Here is a 23,856-nt window from a genome sequence, read left to right on the forward strand (position 1 = left end):
CTGCACAGCGGTGACCAACTGAAACTCTTCACCGAGATCTTTTGTGTGACATATATTGGAACATTGAGCACGCGATCCTGTAACAACAGTGTGGTAGAATACGGGCGCATCAGAAGTCATGCTATCACGCTATGGTTAATCACCAAAATCCCGGGCCAAAGCGCGCGAATTTGTTCTTGAATCCGGCACTTTTTGAACGCTACGTCGTCGCTAACCAGCATCATAAAATATTATACATGCGCAGTTTGTAGAAGACGAAGAGTCATTCAGTCTACATTTTAGTAGCTATCACTGTTCTAGTGTAAATGGGTTGTGGCCTGGGTCTGAGACGAAAAGGTCGGGGTTGTGTGTATAAGAATGACTCAGCTTCATCACTGTTCATTGCGCGTGATTATTATGCTGTAAAGTCCTTTTATGCTTATTTGATAGGGTAAATCATTTAAACGTAGTTTCCATAATTCCATAATTAATATAGTACTTTTATCAATAAGGCATATTTGTTACATTTTATTTATTATTAATACACACATGCACCGTCATGCTATATCACTCCATAAGGCTAAAAAAGATTTGTCTCAGCTTCTGCAACTATAAATTTTAGAATTCTTATTTTATCGCATTTCTTTTTTGTAAATGTTTTGAGGTGTTTTATTGGCCCAAAAATCCAATAAAAACGAAAATACCACATCCGCATACCCGCATCTTACTCAGGGTTTTCGACTAAAGGAAGTTCATGCAAACTTTTTTTAGCCTAGGTAACAGTTGAATTATTTCATGACAATAATTTTATAAGCGTAAGCGTAGATCGGATAACGAATTAATTTTAAGTACGTTAACAATTAGCACCAATATTACATGGTTCAAATTTAACAAAATACTGCTGTGTCTAAAAATGACATTTTGACCCTTTGCCGTCATAATTGCTAAATACACTTCGCGTCGGTTTATTTTGTAATACGTATTTTACTCCCTATGGCAACTAGAATATTTTGACAATGATTGCCAATAAGAAAATTATTTCCAGGTCAAATGACAACACCGCCAAACATTGTCTGACGGTGGGGGAAGGGAGCAAATTTCAAAATGGCCTGCTAGAAAATGCTTGTCTCCCTCTCGGTTGCCAAAAACAACCTTGCACCCCTCCCCACTGCATGCGAAAAGTTGATTTTAACAGCCCAATTTGCAAACTTGAAATGGTCTGGATACATATAAATACGTATACGTAGCCAGCTCTACATTTTGAGTATTTGAACGTGTCCGCAGTGTTTTGCTAAGCCTTATTAAAAAGGTGTCCCGTAAATGTGTGCCAAAAATCTTCCGCTACCCTTTTCAGTACCAAAAAATATCTTCCCCAATCTTCCTTGGAAAGATTCAACAAATCGTGAAGTTATCCTTGGCAAACTGTTTGCGTGGAGTAAGTGGGATCAAACAAGTGGTGGAAGAGACCAGTTGGCGAGGATTTTATTTCCATATTTTATCTATTATCAGATATTGACGAGTGCGCATCAAGTCCATGTCTAAATGGTGGTGTGTGTACGGACGGAATCAACATGTTCACGTGTACCTGTGCTGCAGGATGGACCGGGAGTAGATGTGATATAAGTACGTTAGATATTATGTGTACACTTTCTATGGTATGTGCAGTTCTACTATGATACTGCAGAGCATGATGGGATACACCTATCTGCTGCTGTGGTATAACATTCACATAACGGGTGTTGGGGTTGTGTGGTCCGGGAGGAGTCCCATTCTGGAGGTGACTCGTATCTGTTTTTGTAACATAGCTTTCACCCAAAGACCCGTTATTTTTTAATTTGAACAGCAACATTCATTTATTACTGATCAATGCTGATGTTGTTCAAAACTTATGTCTAAATAACAAAGTCATTTAGAACTAGAAATTCAATGATTATAATCGTTGTATTCAAAAGCTGGCGTAACGACCGAAACCCTGAGAACGATTTTCAGTGCATTTATTTCAGTGATTTGGGGGGATATGGTAGAATATTTCATGGTAGAATATTTCAGGCCATATCTACGGCTTCAGTTCATAGATTTGGTGTATAATTTTTAGTCGCCTAGTCCGCCATCAGTTCAATTCTATTCGATTTCCACACAAAGCCGATTAACGTGTTGCAAGCAATGTTACAAGTTGTTAATGACGTGGGAATGATTTCAGCCAAATCAAAAAGCTGGTAAAGACAGCTAAAGACGGGTTTTGTGGAGTATGCGGAATCTAACCGGCGGGGAAGGCAACTCGCGTATTATCGGCGAGGATTTTAGTTTCTTTTCTTTTTTTATTTATCAGATATTGACGAGTGTGCATCGAATCCATGTCTAAATGGTGGTGTGTGTACGGATGGCATCAACCTATTCACGTGTACATGTCCTACGGGATGGATTGGAACTAGATGTGAAATAAGTATGTTTTTTTCACGCTACTGGTGTTGGGGTTTTGTTTGGGGGTCACACGTATATAGGGCCGTTAAGCATGTTAAAACCGAATTTGTGCAGTTTCGCTGTCATTCAAAGACCTCATGATTTTCAAATTTGAATAGCAACTTTCATTTATAGCTATTTATCACTGATGTTTTTACTTATTATCAAATAACGAATCCATTGGAAGCCACTAGAATTAGAAATGTATGATCGAGGCTCCTGTGTGACTATTTTGGCTCTCACCCAAAGGCCCCATTTAAACAAGTCACACCCGCGTGGGGATGATTTGTGGGTGTTGGTGTGGGTGTGTGTCTTATATTAATTAATTTTAGTTTTGTTACATTCATATGACAAAAATAAATAATAAAGGAGAGAAACGGACTGCAAGTTGCAACTATTATCTATTCTACAACCTTGGCGAAAAATGTTGCCACACCTGAGCGTTAATTGGCCAACATCCTGCCCCGCTCCCCTATTGCAATGTTGATTTGGACAAAATCGTCATCATTTCTACATTACAGTCTCCCAACATTGAAAAATGGGGGTGGGGAAGGGGCGAGTGTAAGCTGAATGTACCTTTGCAACTATTATACAAAATAATACGGAACTATCACATATTTGGCTCCGATTGCGTGCTTTTAACACCAGAACGTGCAGGTGTGGCAACGAATTTCCGCCAAGGTTGTAGCTCCAGATGTATAGTATTTTATTTTACAAAATCAATATAACATGACTGCAGTACTAGTTTTCATGAACATTTACCTTAATCCCACCCGAGACAATGAAGTGTCACTGGAATTGGAACAGATAATAGTTTGTAAACTATGTGGTGAAAACTGTGTAATTTAGAATCAAGTAAATTCGTTAATTAAAGTTCATTTTTTTCGTATTGATGACTTTTAAGTCTTTTTTCATTTGTTCTTGGAAAACAGATGATGATGAATGCCGAAGCAGTCCATGTGTAAATGGTCGATGCCAAGATGGTACAAATCAATACACGTGTATTTGTAATCCAGGATGGACAGGCACTAACTGCGATATCAGTAAGTATCTAAAAACAGTACGCAAAATAATTAAGGTACCAGTTATGTTCACCTCTGTATATCCTAAACAAAGACAAATATGTCAATTAAAACAAACAGCCAGTACCTGTACCCTTTCGCTCTGATTTAAGACCTCATTTGTTGAAATTGGTTAAGAATTAAAGAAAAGGTAATCTAAACCCTAAGGAAGGAACTAAGTCAAAAGTTGCACCTTTATAGTCTAATCAATGAAAGCACGACACTAGTTTTAATGTGCTAATCACCGGGGCTAATCAATGGAAAGCATGGCGCTAGTTCTCTTCTTCGAGAATGCTTTTGTGTTTTGGGATCATCGTGTCATTATTTCTTGAATGATTTCAACGAATATGATTTTAAATCCGAGCTAAAAGATACTGCTATTGACTATTCTAATTATAATACACCGTGAAGATTCGCCTAATGGCGTTATGGGTACGGTTCACTTGACATAAGTGGAATTTTAGGCACAACCTAACTTGAATTGAAGTGCCTTCCCGTAAAATTTCCACCAGCATATAAGGGCACGGAACATGAAATTATAGGGTTGCCAAAAGATTTCAGCCCGAATCGCGGATCAGATAATCGAAAATTCGCCCAATTTTTCTCTTCACCATTGGTTTCTATGGGGCAGCAGGAAATTATCGGAAGTCGCGGGAGCCAATGTTGAAAAGTCGCCGAATTTTTTCTTAACCATTGGTTTCTATGGGACAGGAAATTGTCCAAAGTCGCTGGAAAAATCTTCAAAAGTCGCCCAATTGGGCTACCAAATCGCGGGTTTGGCAAGGTCAAGGATCCCAAGTGCGCCATTGGGCGAATCTTTACAGTACCTGTCTTTGACCTCGATTAACATCTATGTGACCTTTAAATTAACGATTAATTTTACAACGATTGATTACTTTCATTTTCAGACATAGATGAATGTGCTAGCAACCCCTGCAGAAATGGGGGTACTTGTAATGATGGTATAAATGGATATACATGCAACTGTGTACTAGGATGGTCTGGAACTAACTGCGAATCAAGTAATGTATTTTTGTACAAGAAACACTAGTTTATAAGTACTTGATATAATATCGTTGGTTTAGATTGCATTGTAGTATAATTTTTTATCACGCATACTATATATAATAGGCCTAGTCATAACGCAGCAAATGAAGCAAAATAATGCTTTCACTGCAGCACCATCAGATTATGCACCACACATAGACCCATTTATTAGAACATTGCATAACAACAATTATGTCATCTCCATAGGCGGCGGAAGCTGGGCATGACCCCCACCAAATTTGTTCATATAGAGGAACTAAGACGTCCCCACTAAAAATCCTAATAGAAAAAATAATTAAGCAATAATTGCTCTGTGTAGCTTCGCGCCCACTGGTACACCAAGTACCAAAATCAACCTTCATTTTAGGCTCAAATTGTCTGAAATTTAAATTTGTCTAACGCTTTGTGCGCAAATGTCCCAGTTTAACCGGCACCGACCCCCCCCCCATTTTTTAATGCCACTAATCATGACACATCTATTTTAAAAAATACTACTTTGAACTCAAAATGTTCTAATCCAAAATTAACCTGACTTAACCTAAGCTAATCTTAAATGAGGATGATCCTATCAAAAGCCTGATCCCCACCTTTTCCTTTTCAAAATGGACATATTGGTGTCAATGTACAGTCCATATTTGTCTCATTGTTCATGCTCGCAGCAAGTGAGTTACACTTGTCCTTATTCCCCTCCCACAAAAGACATCTTCATGAATTTCCCGTATTGTTTTACTGTACTACGATTGCCTCATTTTACAGATATAGCTTGTGATTCGAACCCTTGTCAGAACCAAGGCACCTGTTTCCCTACCATTCTGGGATTTAGATGTTTATGTCCACCAGGGTGGACTGGTAATTTGTGCCAAATCAGTAAGTTGTTTGTAAAATTGTCTTCTTTGGATATGTAATCATAGAACAACAATAAGCGTTATCCCGGATATTTGCGTGAATAGGAAAATTGGTATTGCGATTTCGAATTACTAATGCCTCATGTTTTAGTTAATACATTCATGTTGTGTCAATTCCTTTGTGTTTTCATAATTAATATTAAAAATCATTATTCACATAGATGCCTCTATGTTCCATAATTATGTTTATACCAAAGTGCACGTAATAAATATTTGTTACTGTATAATCAGATTAGAGTTGGCAACCTTAATCATTTATCTAATAATAACTACAAAATGCATCACAATAGAGTAGAATAGATCAGTAATAATTATTGTTGTAAGCACGTTATCCGCTTGCATTGTAGTTGCAATCCATTTAGCTCAATCTTTAACGTATTCCCGGATTACACTCGAGCCCCGAGTTCGAGCCCCTGCAGTGTCATAATTCTGTTCTCATGGAAAATTTAGCTTACTAAATATTCCTCTGCACAAGAACTTATTGTTGGTTTAGACGTACAAAACTTGGTTGGGAAGCTGACCCTGGCTGCGATGGCTACATTATGTGCATGCTATGCTAAAGATGCTGAATGGCTTATGAATTGTGTCATGGGCTAAAGTGGAGTGCTAACCGACTATCTGTAGAGCGCGATGATATTTTGTAATTGCGCTATGTAAATCCATGATGTTTTTGTGTGTTTTTGTTGTTTTGGCATTTATGTAAATTAACATAATGTTCGGTGACACTCAAAGGTACAGAGTAACACATGCGATTTTATACATTCTATGACATTCAAATATAAAGACATATTGAACATCGTGTGCAGTATTTTAATCTGTTGGCCAGTATCCTCTATGATGTACACAGGTTTGTTTTACCTTTAAGCTTTACCCTATGGACGCTTTCAGATGTATAAAATAATCAAAAGTGCTGTTATTTCCTACTTCTAATTTTCTTGCCGTTGTTCAAATCAGATATTGATGAATGTGCTACTAATCCATGCGTGAATGGTCGATGTGTGGACGGAATCAACCAGTATACATGTATATGTAACCCAGGATGGACAGGCACTGATTGTGATATCGGTAAGTAGCGTCATAGGGACACCAAACTGATGTTATTTAGATCAGTTTTCGTAAGACTTCTTATTATTACTTTTTTAGTTGAACGAAACACGACAAGATTTTATTTCTCGAAACATGTTATTGTTTAACTATGTACATTTTTGATTCTACATCATTTTCATATATTTAAAATTTATTTGCGTATTTAGATATCGATGAGTGCTTTTCATCACCGTGTTTGAACGGCGGTATCTGCAACGATGAGATCAATAGGTACACATGCACTTGCTTACCAGGGTACACTGGCTTACGCTGTGAACAAGGTAACTTTAAATTCCTTTTATTGCAAAAACGAATGAACCAGACTAAAACGGTGAATGAAAAGTCAGGCTCAATAGGGACTAAGAGAATCCCTGTTTTTAGGAAATGTCCACCCAGCTCCGAGACAAAGCCCGGAAAAATGTACACCAAAGTGGTCTGTCAAAACGCCGTTTAAAATGAATTATTTTTTGGTCTTTCTTTAGCTCTCGGTCTCTGGTCCTATTAAAGGGTGCCTTAGTGGCTATGAAGATGCCAATCCTCTCTGCAACCATAATACAGTCATGTACACAAGGAGGTCAAATTATTTTAGATCTACCTCTACTTGCTTGCTTGCTTGCTTCGGCATCTTTCCTTGTAGCTATGATGTCAAGATGTTGACATTTGTATACGTTTTACTCTTATATTTATATTGCAGATGTCAATGAGTGTTCATCATCACCGTGTTTGAATGGAGGCATATGTAGTAATGATGTTAATGGATACACATGTACCTGTTTATCAGGGTGGACTGGTTTACGATGTGAACAAGGTAAGAAACCAATCAATTCTCTCAAAAACACTCCAATCATAATCATGTGACTGAAAACTTGCGCAAGACTTGTTTCTCAATGTGGAGTAATCTCAATTTAGATTAACATAACAGTAATAATTTCTGCCAATATTAAGGTTAGACGAGGTATAGTTGGTCGAAACAGCCAAAACAATCAATGTCATTATCTAAATCAATCTATTATTGAAAAATATTAACAATTCTACAAATCATATACTTCCAAAACTTGCTTGATTTATTGTTGTTAATGAGTTATGTACGTTTTGCAAAAGTTTTGATGTTTGAGTTTAAAATAGTTGCTAACTTTAAAAGCTTTAAATGAACGTGCACATTTTATCAGTTGAACCATATAATTTACATCTATAAAATAAGTTAATATCTGTGAAAGCTCATCAGATCTCAGGATAATGGTCGAAATTGCGCATCGGAAACCGTTTGCAGTCAAATTTATTTTAAAGGACTCAGGATGATCTACGGCGAAAAAGCAAAATAATGGCAAAAGATATTTTGGGCACATTTTAGCCAGTCAATAAATTCGGTTACCTTCTTTATATATTACCCAATGTTACGTGTATCCACATCGGTGAATTTTAAAAGGCACAGATTTCTTGGCAAGCCTCAGAGAGGCTCCAAGACTTTTTATGGCAGGGCGAAAGGGGGTTTCCAGGTACATGTGTTGGGCACCTTATGCCCTAAAAGAAGTAGAAAGTCAGGAGCACATTCAATTCAGATGTGCAAAAATATGTGGCATGTGTAAAGAGGAAGCAAATACCTTTGATGCGTCGAAAAAGGGGCAAGCGATTTTGGACAGATCACTTTCCGAATTCACCTCCGGGTACACATAGTTATTCAGTTGCATAGGTATCAGCATGAAGGAAAACAAATTACTGAAAACGGATCAACTTCCAATTTGCTGGGCTCTTATAGTGTTATAAACACCACAACAGTCAAAATGATATTGTAAAATATCGCTACACATTTTTGCAAAATATTTTGTTGACATTTTAATGACGTTATATCAAAATAGTTTGCAGCAAGTTGTCAAAAATGTTTTTGAGTGCTATTAAAACGTTTTTATATACACTTTATATATCACCCGCCGTTTAAACGTTTTCTGTATTTGGTGTTTGCTAGCTAGCCAGGTCTTCTAGTTCTTGACATTATAATTAACGAAAAGAAACCATTTTAACATAAAGGTTACGTAACTCATTTTGTCTATATGTTCGTTGTATTTATTATTCAAATCAGATATTGATGAATGTGCTAGTAATCCATGTTTGAATGGCCAATGTATTAATGGTGTTAATCAATACACCTGCATCTGTAGCCCAGGATGGACAGGCACTAACTGTGATATTGGTGAGTAACTTCAATCAAACAGAATTAATATACCTCTATATAGGTTGTGCATATGACGTATCATCCCGTAAATATGGCGGAATACTCAAATGCATTCAACAAAAGCATGATTGCAATCTACCGCGGCAGTTCGTCTCACACACATAACAAATGCACTACCTTTGTTTGGAGCCAATCGATAAAAACATGCAGGGCCTCTATACATCAAAAATTCGAGAGCTAATAATAAGTTTGTTTGTTTTGCGTTTGTTTGTCATTTGTTTGTCACTTTATTTTGTTATATTGAATCAGATATTGATGAATGTGTCAGCAATCCGTGTCAAAATGGCCAATGTGTTGATGGTATCAATCAATACACATGTACATGTGATCCAGGATGGACAGGCACTAACTGTGATACTGGTGAGTGTCTTTGTGTTTATATTTGGTTAATGTAGTACCTTTCGGGGTGACTTTTTAATTACTGTATTTCAATGTAAATTACTTGAACCAACACTAGAGGGATTTCCAGCGTGATTTTTTGGGTTGCCAGTTGGTTTTCCTTCTGGGGATTTTTTGGATCCCTGTTGCAGGAACTCATCAAAAATGTGAGTACTAGTAGTACCAGCTTACTGAGTTCCTGCAACAGGGATCCAAAAAATCCCCAGAAGGAAAACCAACTGGCAACCCGAAAAATCACGCCTCTAGCGTTGGTTGTCAGTAGATTGCAGTCACTCCTCATCAAGTGTTGACAAAGACAACAGTGGTTGTTGAAACGTACACAGTAAGTGCATTTACTTGCATCAGATACTACGAACTTTGGTTACTAGTTTACACTACCGATCCTGATGAATTTGTTTAATCAATTCACTTGACCTGGTTTGAAGTTTGTCAGCGGTAACATTTTAAAATAAATTATTTTGTTTTTCACCTGTCACCGTTGCTCAAGAACCATAAGACCAACTTTTCTTCGTTTTACTTGATATTATTCAAATTCAGACGTTCTTGAATGTGCCAGCAACCCATGTGTGAACGGTCAATGTTTGGAGGGAGCCAATCAATACTTATGTCTATGTGACGCAGGCTGGACCGGCACTAACTGTGATATCAGTAAGTACAGTACAGAGGTTTTGCATGTGACGTATCATACCGTAAATATGGCGGACTACTCAAATGCATTTAACAAAAGCATGATTACAATCTACCATTGTCTACCGCGACAGTTCGTATCACACACATAACAAATGCACAACGATCAAATAGGTTGATGACAACATTCGATTGAATGGATTGTACTGCGTCATGATTACGGTGAAGGAGACCGGTTCAAATCCTTTGTTTGGAGCCAAATTCAATTATTAATTTGTCTTAGACTAGATTCCTGATCAGTTTTATGAGGAATTATTTATAGTCATGTTAGTAAACCGTGAAGAATAGAACTTATTATCCGTTGCAGATTTTCTTGTTATTATTATTATTATTTTGTAATGTTGACTTGTAATATTTATCACAACAGATATTGATGAATGTTCAAGTGGGCCTTGTCTTAATGGAGGTGCATGTGTTGATCAGGTCAATGGATATGTATGTCAATGTATGGCAGGGTGGAGAGGAACACGATGCGAAATTAGTAAGTAATGAAGCTTGCGATGATTACGAAGTTTCTTTTTTTTTTAAACAGCCGATTATTAGGCAAAAACAATATGTCTGGTTGCCCTCAGAGACCGACCCTAAAAATCAGAAATCTTGGGTCGGGTTTTTTTTTCAAACAATTTTTTTTATAAGAAACCTTAATTTTGGACAGTATCAAGGACATTTTATATTTGTTATTCACTCATTTCATTTAACAAATGCATATTTGATTAAAAAAACACACATTGTTTTAATATAAAATGATCAAGAATTTGTTTATACTAGCCTTTTCAAAATGGAGGAAGAGCCCATGAAAAAAGGACCTACAGACCCTCCAAACTTTTATATTGGAAGGACAACCAAACAATTTTTTTTTTTTACTTTTCTGTAGTTTAAATTTGTTCTGGTGGTACCCTACGACATTGAATTTGTCAAACATCTCTTGTGTACAACAATAAAGGTGGTAACTTAAAAAAGTGAAACCTGACGAATATTGTTTGGTCCTTCATTACCATCTGTTTTACATGGAAAGTGGATGGTGGCTGCTTATCACGTCTCTTTTAGTAAATCTTTTTATGTCAAGTGCGTTTATAAAATCTAACTAAATCGCATTTATATTTGTCACTTTTCAATATAATAGGGAAAGGGAAAATTAGGGCCATTACGATAGAATAGAATAGAATATTATTAACTCTGCTTAATTTTTAACAAGTGACAAATGCATTCCCTTTTCAGATATAGACGAGTGTGCATCAGGACCTTGCCGAAATGGAGGTACATGCAGAGATCGAGTCAACTCATATGAGTGCGACTGCATTGCAGGGTTTACCGGAATCAACTGTGAAATCAGTAAGTGTAAAAAATCTCAGTGGCGTAAATTAGGGGAAGACATGGCATTTGAAAGGACAAATGGTGATGGAAGTAACTTGCCACAATTATGCAGGACAACGTCATGTTATGTAATAAAACATGAATTGCATTTTTAAATGATCTCATTAACCAGATGGTTGAATACAAATTGATCATCACCGTTTCATGTTTCATCCCAAATTAGTATATTCCATTTTTTTTCATTATTTCCATAATCAGATGTATTTGAATGCGGAAGCATGCCTTGTATGAATGGAGGCACATGTATAGATGCTGTCGATGGATATGTATGTCAGTGTGTAGCAGGTTATGCTGGTCTCATGTGTGAAACAAGTAAGTCTCAAGTTATGTTATGATGACAGATGTAGATGAAAAAGATGCAAAAAAAATCGCCACCTTCCACCCGACACAAACTCCCATGCCCCCCCCCCTCTGAGAATCAAATGGTGCGTCCCTAATGTATGTTTAGCTATTATATCTTTTAGCATGATATGTTGTCTGGTCTTGAGCCAGTGAAGATCATTTTAAAATTTTGAACGATCTTCAAACTGAGGCTCTACTTCTCTATTAAGTAATGTTTGAATAGTATGGTTCAATAAAACTATTGCAATTACAATATCATTTTGACTGATTTCTTTATAATAGATATAGATGAATGTGCGAGTAACCCGTGTCTCAACGGAGGTCAATGTGTAGATCAGGTCAACGGCTACACGTGTTTTTGTCCGCCTGGATTTACTGGCGTGATCTGCCAAACAAGTAAGCCATAGGGATTGGGCGAAATACCAGGGGCGCTAAATTCACTAATGCGTAGTACAACTTAAGTCAATGCGTAGTACGCTTTGGAACTATCTACATGGAGCCAGGGAAGTAGTCATTAATGCGGATATGCGTTCCTGTATATATCGTCCGATTATGATTTTATGAGGAAAATAGAATAATAATTATACAAGTTTGTCTTTGTGTTTATATAAATTCATCATAGGATATGAAATGGGATGATAACTGGTGAAGGGACTTTTGAAATACTCTTTCGTAAATTTAGGCACTACCTTTTACCTGTCGTATTAGCATTTAGTTATTTCAATAATGCTCAATTTGTTTATAATGTTTCATTTTATGTATGGTGCCTCATTTTGCCCCGTTAAGATTTAGTTGCTATGTTGTTTTCCTTTTCCAATAAGATATCAACGAGTGTCTGAACCAGCCTTGTTTAAATGGTGGTACATGTGATGATGGAGTTAATGGATACACTTGTCGATGTGTACCTGGCTATACTGGTGTTAACTGCGAAACAAGTAAGACAAATAATTGCATATAATTATATTTCAACATGGAAGATCAATTTACCTACAACCGTAACATCTACATCTACAATCCCCGAAAAATGTCGTTGAAACGCTTTAGGCATCTTGAATGAAATCCAAAGTGTATATTTAATGTGGATAAAAATGTTCAATATTTGGAATTAGAAGAAAGCTGGGCCATCAATTAACACTTTTCCCTTCCCCCACCCCCCATCATTCAATGTTGCGACACTTTGGAGACACGCTGAACACATTTGCACGTTTCAACATTGCACGGGGAGTGGGGGACTAATTTTCCCTAAAGACGCTTTAATGTTTCAAGACATATTTCGGGGATTGTATGAGGCAAACGCTAAAATTAACATCTGATTTTAATCTTTTGGCTATAACTTTAAAACTACTTGATAGAATCACTCCAAATTTTCAATGAATATTAGTTAGTGCATAAGCTATGATATGGGTATAAAATAAAACAACTAATTGTATCAATTTTGACTATATCGCCCTGCACTACAAGCAGGTTGCACCCCCACCTGTGTATGTCTACAATCATAGATTGAATACAATAACGCCCTTTTCAAACATACTAATCTTACAGATGTGAGTGATCAGCATGATATAGTTCAATGCATAGGTATCGCGTGAACGCTGCAGTGCAGGGCAATATAGTCAAAAAATGACCTTTTTCACCTTTTTCAGACCAACGCCCCCCCGAGCAAAAAACAAAACAAAACGAACCAATAACAAAATCGCATTAGTACGCTTATCAAGTAGGCCTACTCATGCAGAGATATCTTTAAAATTGATATTTTATTTGCGTGAAATGGTAAAGTGTGATTGTAAATCGTCCCATTGAATCACATAGTGATTTGACGGTTTACCCTAGCCTAATACTGAATATTAATACAAGGAGTTTCTTTAATTTAGAAATGGTAAACCGTTGACAAAATTCATAATTTAGGCCGATTTGGTGTCAACTTTTATTTGTAAAGTGTTTTGTTTGAAAGCTTGTTAAAAACTACATCTAATTTTACTATTTTACGTTTTGTTAGCTCTAACATTATTTACATTTTACTGATTTTAGCAAATGTAAATCGTCTGTCGAGATTTACCATTTTCATAATCACGAGAATGCAATGCGCACCCATATATCACGGAATCCCGTAATTATTTCAACATGACAGCGTGGTGTAATGGACAGTACTTCAGACGGTGAAACGGAAGGCTAGTGGTTCGAGCCTCAACAGTTTCACCTTTTTTTCTTCTTTTTTTTTGTGTGTGACTTATTCAAACCAGTAAACTATTCTTCTGTATTCATGACAATTGACATTGTGAAACACGAAAATAAGTTTTAAAGCCCTAATTTATCTATGGCATGATAATTGATTTTTAAAAATTGTAATAAAGACACAAATAGATCCGGACATCTTTAAAGGTTATGAATATGGGCACTATAGCAATTGTAAGATAAACTATTCTTCTGTATTCATGACAATTGACATTATGAAACACGAAAATAAGTTTTAAAACCCTAATTTATCTATGGCATGATAATTGATTGTTTTGTTTTAAATTGTAATAAAGACAAACATAGATCCGGACATCTTTAAAGGTCATGAATATGGGCACTATAGCAATTGTAAGATAACCCCCCCCCCACACACACACCCCCACACACACACCCCTACATACACACACCCACACACACCCCCACCCCGTTCAAGTTTCATACGTTTCATAAGTATTTTACTTATAGAGTGCTTGCACATAAGGTCATTAATTCAAATCATCTCCTCTATAGGCACGCTCCAGAAGATATGCAAATGGATGGAGTACAAAAGAATTATTTGACCACTACCTAAATAAAAGATGAGTTGTTTTATTTTGTGCCCACATCATAGCCTATCTATTAATGAATAGTCATGGAAAATTTTTCACGCGGTACCTATGCATTGAACTATATCATGCTGATCACTCACATCTGTAAGATTAGTATGTTTGAAAAGAGCGCTATTGTATTCAATCTATGATTGTAGACATACACAGGTGATGGGTGCAAGCTGCTTGTAGTGCAGGGCGATATAGTCAAAATTGATACAATTAGTTGTTTTATTTTATACCCACATCATAGCTTATGCGCTAACTAATATTCATTGAAAATTTGGAGTGATTCTATCAAGTAGTTTTAAAGTTATAGCCAAAAGATTAAAATCAGATGTTAATTTTAGCGTTTGCCTCAGACAATCCCCGAAAAATGTCGTTGAAACGCTTTAGGCATCTTGAATGAAATCCAAAGTGTATATTTAATGTGGATAAAAATGTTCAATATTTGGAATTAGAAGAAAGCTGGGCCATCAATTAACACTTTTCCCTTACCCACCCCCCATCATTCAATGTTGCGACACTTTGGAGACACGCTGAACACATTTGCAGACACGCTGAACACATTTGCACGTTTCAACATTGCACGGGGAGTGGGGACTAATTTTCCCCTAAAGACGCTTTAATGTTTCAAGACATATTTCGGGGATTGTATGAGGCAAACGCTAAAATTAACATCTGATTTTAATCTTTTGGCTATAACTTTAAAACTACTTGATAGAATCACTCCAAATTTTCAATGAATATTAGTTAGTGCATAAGCTATGATATGGGTATAAAATAAAACAACTAATTGTATCAATTTTGACTATATCGCCCTGCACTACAAGCAGGTTGCACCCCCACCTGTGTATGTCTACAATCATAGATTGAATACAATAACGCCCTTTTCAAACATACTAATCTTACAGATGTGAGTGATCAGCATGATATAGTTCAATGCATAGGTATCGCGTGAACGCTGCAGTGCAGGGCAATATAGTCAAAAATGACCTTTTCACCTTTTTCAGACCAACGCCCCCCGAGCAAAAAACAAAACAAAACGAACCAATAACAAAATCGCATTAGTACGCTTATCAAGTAGGCCTACTCATGCAGAGATATCTTTAAAATTGATATTTTATTTGCGTGAAATGGTAAAGTGCGATTGTAAATCGTCCCATTGAATCACATAGTGATTTGACGGTTTACCCTAGCCTAATACTGAATATTAATACAAGGAGTTTCTTTAATTTAGAAATGGTAAACCGTTGACAAAATTCATAATTTAGGCCGATTTGGTGTCAACTTTTATTTGTAAAGTGTTTTGTTTGAAAGCTTGTTAAAAACTACATCTAATTTTACTATTTTACGTTTTGTTAGCTCTAACATTATTTACATTTTACTGATTTTAGCAAATGTAAATCGTCTGTCGAGATTTACCATTTTCATAATCACGAGAATGCAATGCGCACCCATATATCACGGAATCCCGTAATTATTTCAACATGACAGCGTGGTGTAATGGACAGTACTTCAGACGGTGAAACGGAAGGCTAGTGGTTCGAGCCTCAACAGTTTCACCTTTTTTTCTTCTTTTTTGTTGTGTGTGACTTATTCAAACCAGTAAACTATTCTTCTGTATTCATGACAATTGACATTGTGAAACACGAAAATAAGTTTTAAAGCCCTAATTTATCTATGGCATGATAATTGATTTTTTTAAATTGTAATAAAGACACAAATAGATCCGGACATCTTTAAAGGTTATGAATATGGGCACTATAGCAATTGTAAGATAAACTATTCTTCTGTATTCATGACAATTGACATTATGAAACACGAAAATAAGTTTTAAAACCCTAATTTATCTATGGCATGATAATTGATTGTTTTTGTTTTAAATTGTAATAAAGACAAACATAGATCCGGACATCTTTAAAGGTCATGAATATGGGCACTATAGCAATTGTAAGATAACCCCCCCCACACACACACACACACACACACCCCTACATACACACACCCACACACACCCCCACCCCGTTCAAGTTTCATACGTTTCATAAGTATTTTACTTATAGAGTGCTTGCACATAAGGTCATTAATTCAAATCATCTCCTCTATAGGCACGCTCCAGAAGATATGCAAATGGATGGAGTACAAAAGAATTATTTGACCACTACCTAAATAAAAGATGAGTTGTTTTATTTTGTGCCCACATCATAGCCTATCTATTAATGAATAGTCATGGAAAATTTTTCACGCGGTACCTATGCATTGAACTATATCATGCTGATCACTCACATCTGTAAGATTAGTATGTTTGAAAAGAGCGCTATTGTATTCAATCTATGATTGTAGACATACACAGGTGATGGGTGCAAGCTGCTTGTAGTGCAGGGCGATATAGTCAAAATTGATACAATTAGTTGTTTTATTTTATACCCACATCATAGCTTATGCGCTAACTAATATTCATTGAAAATTTGGAGTGATTCTATCAAGTAGTTTTAAAGTTATAGCCAAAAGATTAAAATCAGATGTTAATTTTAGCGTTTGCCTCAGACAATCCCCGAAAAAAATGTCGTTGAAACGCTTTAGGCATCTTGAATGAAATCCAAAGTGTATATTTAATGTGGATAAAAATGTTCAATATTTGGAATTAGAAGAAAGCTGGGCCATCAATTAACACTTTTTCCTTCCCCACCCCCATCATTCAATGTTGCGACACTTTGGAGACACGCTGAACACATTTGCACGTTTCAACATTGCACGGGGGAGTGGGGGGACTAATTTTCCCCTAAAGACGCTTTAATGTTTCAAGACATATTTCGGGGATTGTAGGTCTCAACAAACTTTGGATTCATTGATATAATATTATATTATAATGCATTTTGCATATAAAAGTTGCTTTGAAAGCCTCGTCTAAGTCCAATACAGCTTTACCAAGGCAAAAGAGCTCAACTGATGTGATTATTGACTATTTCAGCAAATATCCAAAAACCGTGCTCACCGTGTGAATTTTGTCATTGTATCACATAATTATTCTTTAGGTATTAATACCACCACCAGCGGACTCAGTGGTCTTTTCTATTCTACGGGCACGTCTACTTCGGGTTGCAAAAAACATTGCGTTGTATCCCCTTTCTTGTAATGTTAATTCTAATCGATCAGTAAAAGATGGGAACACTTGATCAGAAAATACTTATCTAGGAATTATTCAATTCAAAAGTGCCAGTTGTCGTAGTATGCCGGTAGACACAAGTAATAAATAATTACTCTAGTAATGCAATATTTATTTGCAAAAAAGCTACGGCAATATTGTTTACACGTATTATCTATAGACTTAACTACACCTAGCACCAGTTTAATTAGTTTAACCTTATTTATTTTACTTGTTTAGATATTGATGAATGCGGTAGCAATCCATGTCGAAATGGAGGTACCTGCACGGACGAGGTCAATAGGTACTTCTGCACATGTCCTCCTGGATGGTCTGGACCAAATTGTGAAATAAGTAAGATGGTCAAGAATGTATATCCATACCTAATATTTTTGTTAAGTTAACAGCAATAAAACATGATTTCAATAACAGCTTTCTGTCTCATACGGAGTCTACAGCATGACTTTTATTAAGACTAATAAGCCATAAACAACAACAAAAAATCACATTATTTCAATAACAGCTTTTCCATTTGCTGTAGGCCTATCTCATGGATTCTGCAATATGACTTTTAAGAATGATAAGTCGTAAACAACAAAAATCAAAATCATGATATCAATAGCAGCTATGACCATTAAGAATGACTTAAAGTCGTAAACAACCACAAAACAAAAACCATATGATTTCAATAATAGCTTTCCATATTTGTTGTGTTTCATATGGATTCTGCAATATGACTTTTAAGAATAATTAGTCGTAAACAACAAAAAAATAATTACTTCAACAACAGCTTTCCATATTTGCAGTGTCAAAATACGGATTCTACAAAAATGAGTATGACTTTTAGGAATAATACGTCGTATTGTATGAACAAACAGGGGATTACTATTATATAGTCTCGATGGGCCTTCAGCAGCAAACTGCAACCTATTACATCATGAGCAAGAATATTAAATTTTAAGGTTTTTGTATGTTTCTTTACAGATAGTGCATGTAACTCTAATCCATGTCAGAATGGTGCCACGTGTTTTGCAACAGTCTTGGGCTACAGATGTCTATGTGCTCCTGGATTCACTGGAACCAATTGTGATACCAGTAAGTGTACAAACTTGAGCACTTGGTGTAAAGAAAGTAATTCAACCTATGTTTATTACAACTGAAGACACGTGTCTATAATAAGAATCAACATATCATTTGAAGTGATGTTGTATTAATCATGCATTATTTCTTTGCCTGACATTTTCAATTTGTTCATAGCAATTAATAGATTGTATTACTTCACCAGAGGCAATTAGATTACTGCACTTTGAATCTTCTGGAAAAATGCTCTATAATAATCCAAAATTATTTATTTGTTCCATCACATTGCACCTTTGTTTCCAATGGACATTTTATAGGGAAATGTCATTGTACAAGGAATACATAAAAAAAATTCCATATAGCCCCCGACTGAAAAGTATTTAATTATCTTTGTAATCACTCAAAAAGCATTTGGTGTGATTTTTACATCTGGACTAGAGGCTATTAAATTTTTATGTGCCTTTTTATTTTACATGTAAAGCCTATGGGGGTGACGATTAGAAATGGACGGCAATATTGAAAAACCCTCATTTTGGGCCATTTTAGACTCTAAAATGCCCATAAAAAAAGAATAGCCTCTAGTTCGGATGTAAAATTCACACACAATGCTACCTGAGTGAGTACAAACATAATTAAATACATTTCATTCGGGGGCTATATCAAAAACAAAAAATGTCCTATACCCTAATGGTTATGGAACAAAGGTGATTGGCCCAGACATAGACGTACTGTAATTTTAGCCCGGCATTCAACTTCACACAAAACCTGTCGACAATATGGTTTCAATCAATTATTATTGGAATATTCCTCCTTAACCCAACTATTAAGCTTACCAAATTAATAATTAATGATTCGCCACCTCAGTTCTTGCCAATTAAGGACCTAAATTCTACATCTCTCTCGCTTCACTTTAGTAGTTGATTAATTTTGAACATAATTATATACATGAATATGTGTGTCAGCAACCCTTGGCACATTCTACATTTTTCGTCTCAACCTTTGTTATTTTTGCTTTAATCTTTTACGAATAGATATTAATGAATGTTTTAGTAGCCCCTGTCAGAATGGCGGAACATGTGATGATGGCGTCAATAGTTACAGATGCACCTGCGCACCAGGATACACAGGGCCTAACTGTGATATCAGTAAGCAAACAATGTCAATTGTTGTAATAATATCGTTTGTATGGTGGTATACATCATGAAATTCTTTTTCATACAGAAGCTTAAAGTGGTATTGTTAATTTGTGTAATTAGTAATTCTATTACATTTTAATAGTGAATAAACAAATAAATAGATTGGCGATGAATAAATAAATAGAATAGATATAATGGAAATTTAAAAAAAGATATAAATGAATGAATATATGAATAAAATAACCAAAGCAGAGCCAATTATTTGACATTAGTCGGTGCCATTTTCGTATTTACATTATCGTTTTAGATATAGATGAATGCAGCTCACAGCCTTGTCGCAATGGTCAGTGCGTGGATGAAGTTAATGGCTACAGATGCATTTGCAGCCCAGGATGGACAGGGATGAATTGTGATCAAGGTAAATCAGAATAATACCGCACATTTTAGTCAAGGTTTAAATGCAACTTTACCCTGTAGTTTGGTGCAGTCGCTTGTACCATTTTTGCCTTTTTTGACAAAAGATGTGACTCATAACATACAACTATGTTTAAAAGAAATGGAAGATTATACTAATCTCATTGTGATCTTCGCTTTACAACTCAGTTTTATGGTCGGCGTGCGTTTACTTCTGTTGCAAAAATCTTCTACGCAAAATTAAAATCTCAAAGACTGATGATCAACTCAATGTTCTGTCAAAATGGACTTATTTAATTTTGAGGTACGTTGCATGTCTTCATTCTGCACCAAGCTTGTATCCATGGTAGCTTTATAATAGTAATGCTAGTTTTTATATTTCAGATATAAACGAATGTGACTCCCGTCCATGCCAAAATGGGGGTCAGTGCGTGAACGGCGTTAACGCGTATTCGTGTATTTGTTTGTCGGGATGGACTGGCACCAATTGTGAACAAGGTAAATAGCTCTCTATGATAATAATTAACTTCGTTCTGCAAGTGCATTTAATGAAAATATGGGATGCAATTTAGTCTAAAACGAAAACGATTACAAACAGATTTTTGGGAACTGGTCACAAATACCAATACCAAAAATAAAAATCAAGAACTTTAATAATGAGTTATGTAGTTAACATCGATGTATAAATGATGTTCAATGATAATTTAATCCAGATATTGACGAGTGTTTATCTGGTCCTTGTCGGAATGGTGGTACATGTCTGAACAACGTTAACGGATACACATGTCAATGTGCACCAGGATGGACTGGGACTACCTGTCAAACACGTATGTACTAGCCTGCAGAGGCCAATAAATTCCTGAACAATATAGTCTTTAAGTAATGGACTTTAAGGATTGTACATAATTCTAGTTTATGGATGCGGATGCTATTTGCAACATAACTATTTTTGGGTATACTGTAATTTCCCATTAGATGTCATGATTTTCAAGTAAAGGTTGAATAAGATTGTTCTTCTATTGTTTTGTTGAATATATCCCTTTCTGCTTAAAATGACAAGAGATAAGCATAGATACCGTTTACGTTTTGGAACCCGCTGTGGAATCGTGATCTTCATTTTATTACTAACCTATTGATATTAAAATAGTAAGTATTGGGTGACAAGATTCAGCGATCATTAAGATAATGATGAAGATCAATTTAAGTAACAAGCGCCGATTAAGTGCATGTAAAAGTTGAAAACATAATTGTGAAATGCAAAATTGGGTTTACTTGAAGAACTGAATGCAAACGCATAAATCTTGGAAATATTATACTAGTGAAAACAATACTTTTTCTCATTTTTCAACTTAGTATTACTAAATATTCCTTAAGATTCTTAATGTAAATTTGGTTCAAAAAACATCTAAATGTTTCGCTTCAATTGTAGCCATTAACGAATGTGTTAGCAGTCCATGCTTAAATGGTGGTACGTGTTTGGATCAAGTCAATGGATATGTTTGTCGATGTCCATCAGGATGGACTGGATCGCGATGTGAAACGAGTAAGTGTAGATAATTATAGTTACTTGAACCACTTGTATTCATTGTACTTTTTAACACTTTATAAAACACAATAAATAAGTATATTTTACACACAAAACTAAAATTCCATCTTGACTAAATCATTTTTGTATTTGTTTATTTGTCATTCATTTATATATTAACTTTCTGCATTAATTTATTAACCTAATTTATCTTGGCAATTGGCTTTGGAGTTTGAATGTAAACTTTCATGGGTCTTTATGCTTTCAAAATAAAGACAGTGTAACGAAGACAACCCATGCAGGTAGCGTACCGACCGTAGGAAAAATTAGCAAGGCAGAGAAAAGTACTTTTGCTTACAATTATATTCTGAACAAATACAAATATGTTAACGAAAACACTGCTTTACATCGTACTTTCCTTAGCCTAATTTAAAATCTTAAAATACTTACAACAAAAACTATATCATTAATAGATATTGATGTGTGCAATTCTTCGCCATGTCGAAATGGAGGAACATGTATAGATTTAGTCAACGGATACAGATGTAATTGTCCTGCAGGTTATACGGGAACCAACTGTGAAACGGGTAAGTCAAATCCTATCTAAAGACGTGATTGAAGAGGTATAGGCAGGCGCGTAGCAAGCGGGGGGACAGGGTGGACGAAGTCCATGGGCCCCCGAGGGTTTAGGGGCCCCGAGCACAAAAGCGGAAATTAAATAAGGGCTGATAATGGAGAGCAGGGCCGGATTTTTATACCATTGGGCTAAATGTGCCCGGGTCCAGGGCAATTTTGGACCCCCACAAAATTTATGTTTATCTTGGCCAAAATAGTCTGAAATTTAATTGAACAAAATATGTTAGTCCCCCTATAGTTAAACCAAAACTTGGCCACTGACTTGAGTGCACATGCCTTCCTCGGCACGTGAGCTTGGGGCCTCGCACTGGTTAAAAGGGCCCGATACTGCTCCTTGTCCATGGGCCCCTGATGCTCTTGCTACGCCCCTGGGTATAGGCATATTCTTACCTTTTCGTTATTGTTTCTCTTCACTTATTCAGACTGGTGGGTCATAAGGAGCATCCAGGAAATAGCCAGGGTACTATAGATTCTCTCAGTCGGGGTTGTTCTATCCATTGCACTTGCCCATTTCTCACGTCTGTCAAAGGCGACACCCTCGCGAAATCTGTATTGGTTTTTGCAGGGTCTTTCAGTTCCAGTCAGTTTTCTCAGCATAGAAAAAAGTAATCCCGGGAAAGCAATTTGCTTTTCCTGTTGAAATTATAGGGACTTTTTTTAAATTGCTTCACCGAGAAGAAAAAAATAATATGTTACATGTATTTTGGTAAATTTGAATGTGTCCTCTCCGTGTTATTTTTCCAGATATTAACGAATGCTTCTCGCAGCCTTGTCGTAATGGTGCTCGATGTATAGACGGCGTTAATGGCTACACATGTGAATGTTCACCAGGGTTCACTGGAGTTAATTGCCAAACAAGTAAGAATAATATATGAATAATTATATGCGGGTCCGATTTTACAGACAACATTGCGAAGTTTTGGAAATTAAAACATGTTTCAAACCTCATCGTGTTTTGATTTGACTAGTGTTTATCGATTCAATGTGTGATGTTTAGGGATTTGACACATTTATTGGGTTTAAAATACGTTTACAAACCAACATGTTCAAAAGGTTTTTGCAATCAAACTCATTTATTGTATTACAAAAGGCGGTGTATATACACACTTTTTGCAGTGAAATCGTGTATCCATGGTAACTCTGTAAAAGTAATGTTGTTTTTTATATTTCGGATGAAAAAACAACCAAACAACATGGCAAGCAATTTAACCGAAATCAGTATAAATTATAACAACATTAGCTTTAATAATTGATAGCCTGGCAGCATTTAAACCATAAATAACAAGGGAGTATGATTTCCTTTATTTCCTAATGTCTGTAGATATCAATGAATGTGCAAGTCAACCATGCCAGAATGGAGGCCGATGTAGGGATGGAGATAACGGTTACACCTGTGAATGCCCCCCTGGATTTAATGGCATACACTGTGAGAATGGTAAGAAACGCCGGATATTAGTAAATTGGGTGACATGTTACGCAATTTTACAACACTGCGGTTTTGATCATATGGGGTGTAAAGTTTTTC

The 23,856-nt window shown here is 36.0% G+C and overlaps 1 protein-coding gene across 8 annotated transcripts in view; it reads left to right on the forward strand.

The window, feature by feature from the left end:
• The window catches only part of LOC140137534 (uncharacterized), an 87,657-nt gene that overhangs the window by 57,746 nt on the left and 6,055 nt on the right, over positions 1–23,856 (forward strand). For all 8 annotated transcript variants that reach the window (XM_072159283.1, XM_072159358.1, XM_072159433.1 and 5 more), the window contains 26 exons: positions 1,489–1,602; positions 2,309–2,422; positions 3,372–3,482; positions 4,409–4,522; positions 5,304–5,414; positions 6,407–6,517; positions 6,706–6,819; positions 7,233–7,346; positions 8,616–8,726; positions 9,018–9,128; positions 9,705–9,815; positions 10,222–10,335; positions 11,073–11,186; positions 11,427–11,540; positions 11,853–11,966; positions 12,392–12,505; positions 17,781–17,894; positions 18,525–18,635; positions 19,652–19,765; positions 20,064–20,174; positions 20,555–20,668; positions 20,884–20,997; positions 21,600–21,713; positions 22,169–22,282; positions 23,076–23,189; positions 23,653–23,766. In XM_072159283.1, the coding sequence (XP_072015384.1) occupies positions 1,489–1,602; positions 2,309–2,422; positions 3,372–3,482; positions 4,409–4,522; positions 5,304–5,414; positions 6,407–6,517; positions 6,706–6,819; positions 7,233–7,346; positions 8,616–8,726; positions 9,018–9,128; positions 9,705–9,815; positions 10,222–10,335; positions 11,073–11,186; positions 11,427–11,540; positions 11,853–11,966; positions 12,392–12,505; positions 17,781–17,894; positions 18,525–18,635; positions 19,652–19,765; positions 20,064–20,174; positions 20,555–20,668; positions 20,884–20,997; positions 21,600–21,713; positions 22,169–22,282; positions 23,076–23,189; positions 23,653–23,766 (2,940 nt within the window). The remainder of the gene's footprint in view (positions 1–1,488; positions 1,603–2,308; positions 2,423–3,371; positions 3,483–4,408; positions 4,523–5,303; positions 5,415–6,406; positions 6,518–6,705; positions 6,820–7,232; positions 7,347–8,615; positions 8,727–9,017; positions 9,129–9,704; positions 9,816–10,221; positions 10,336–11,072; positions 11,187–11,426; positions 11,541–11,852; positions 11,967–12,391; positions 12,506–17,780; positions 17,895–18,524; positions 18,636–19,651; positions 19,766–20,063; positions 20,175–20,554; positions 20,669–20,883; positions 20,998–21,599; positions 21,714–22,168; positions 22,283–23,075; positions 23,190–23,652; positions 23,767–23,856) is intronic.

Source organism: Amphiura filiformis, chromosome 1, assembly GCF_039555335.1.
Source record: "Amphiura filiformis chromosome 1, Afil_fr2py, whole genome shotgun sequence".
In the NCBI taxonomy this organism is placed as follows: domain Eukaryota; kingdom Metazoa; phylum Echinodermata; class Ophiuroidea; order Amphilepidida; family Amphiuridae; genus Amphiura; species Amphiura filiformis.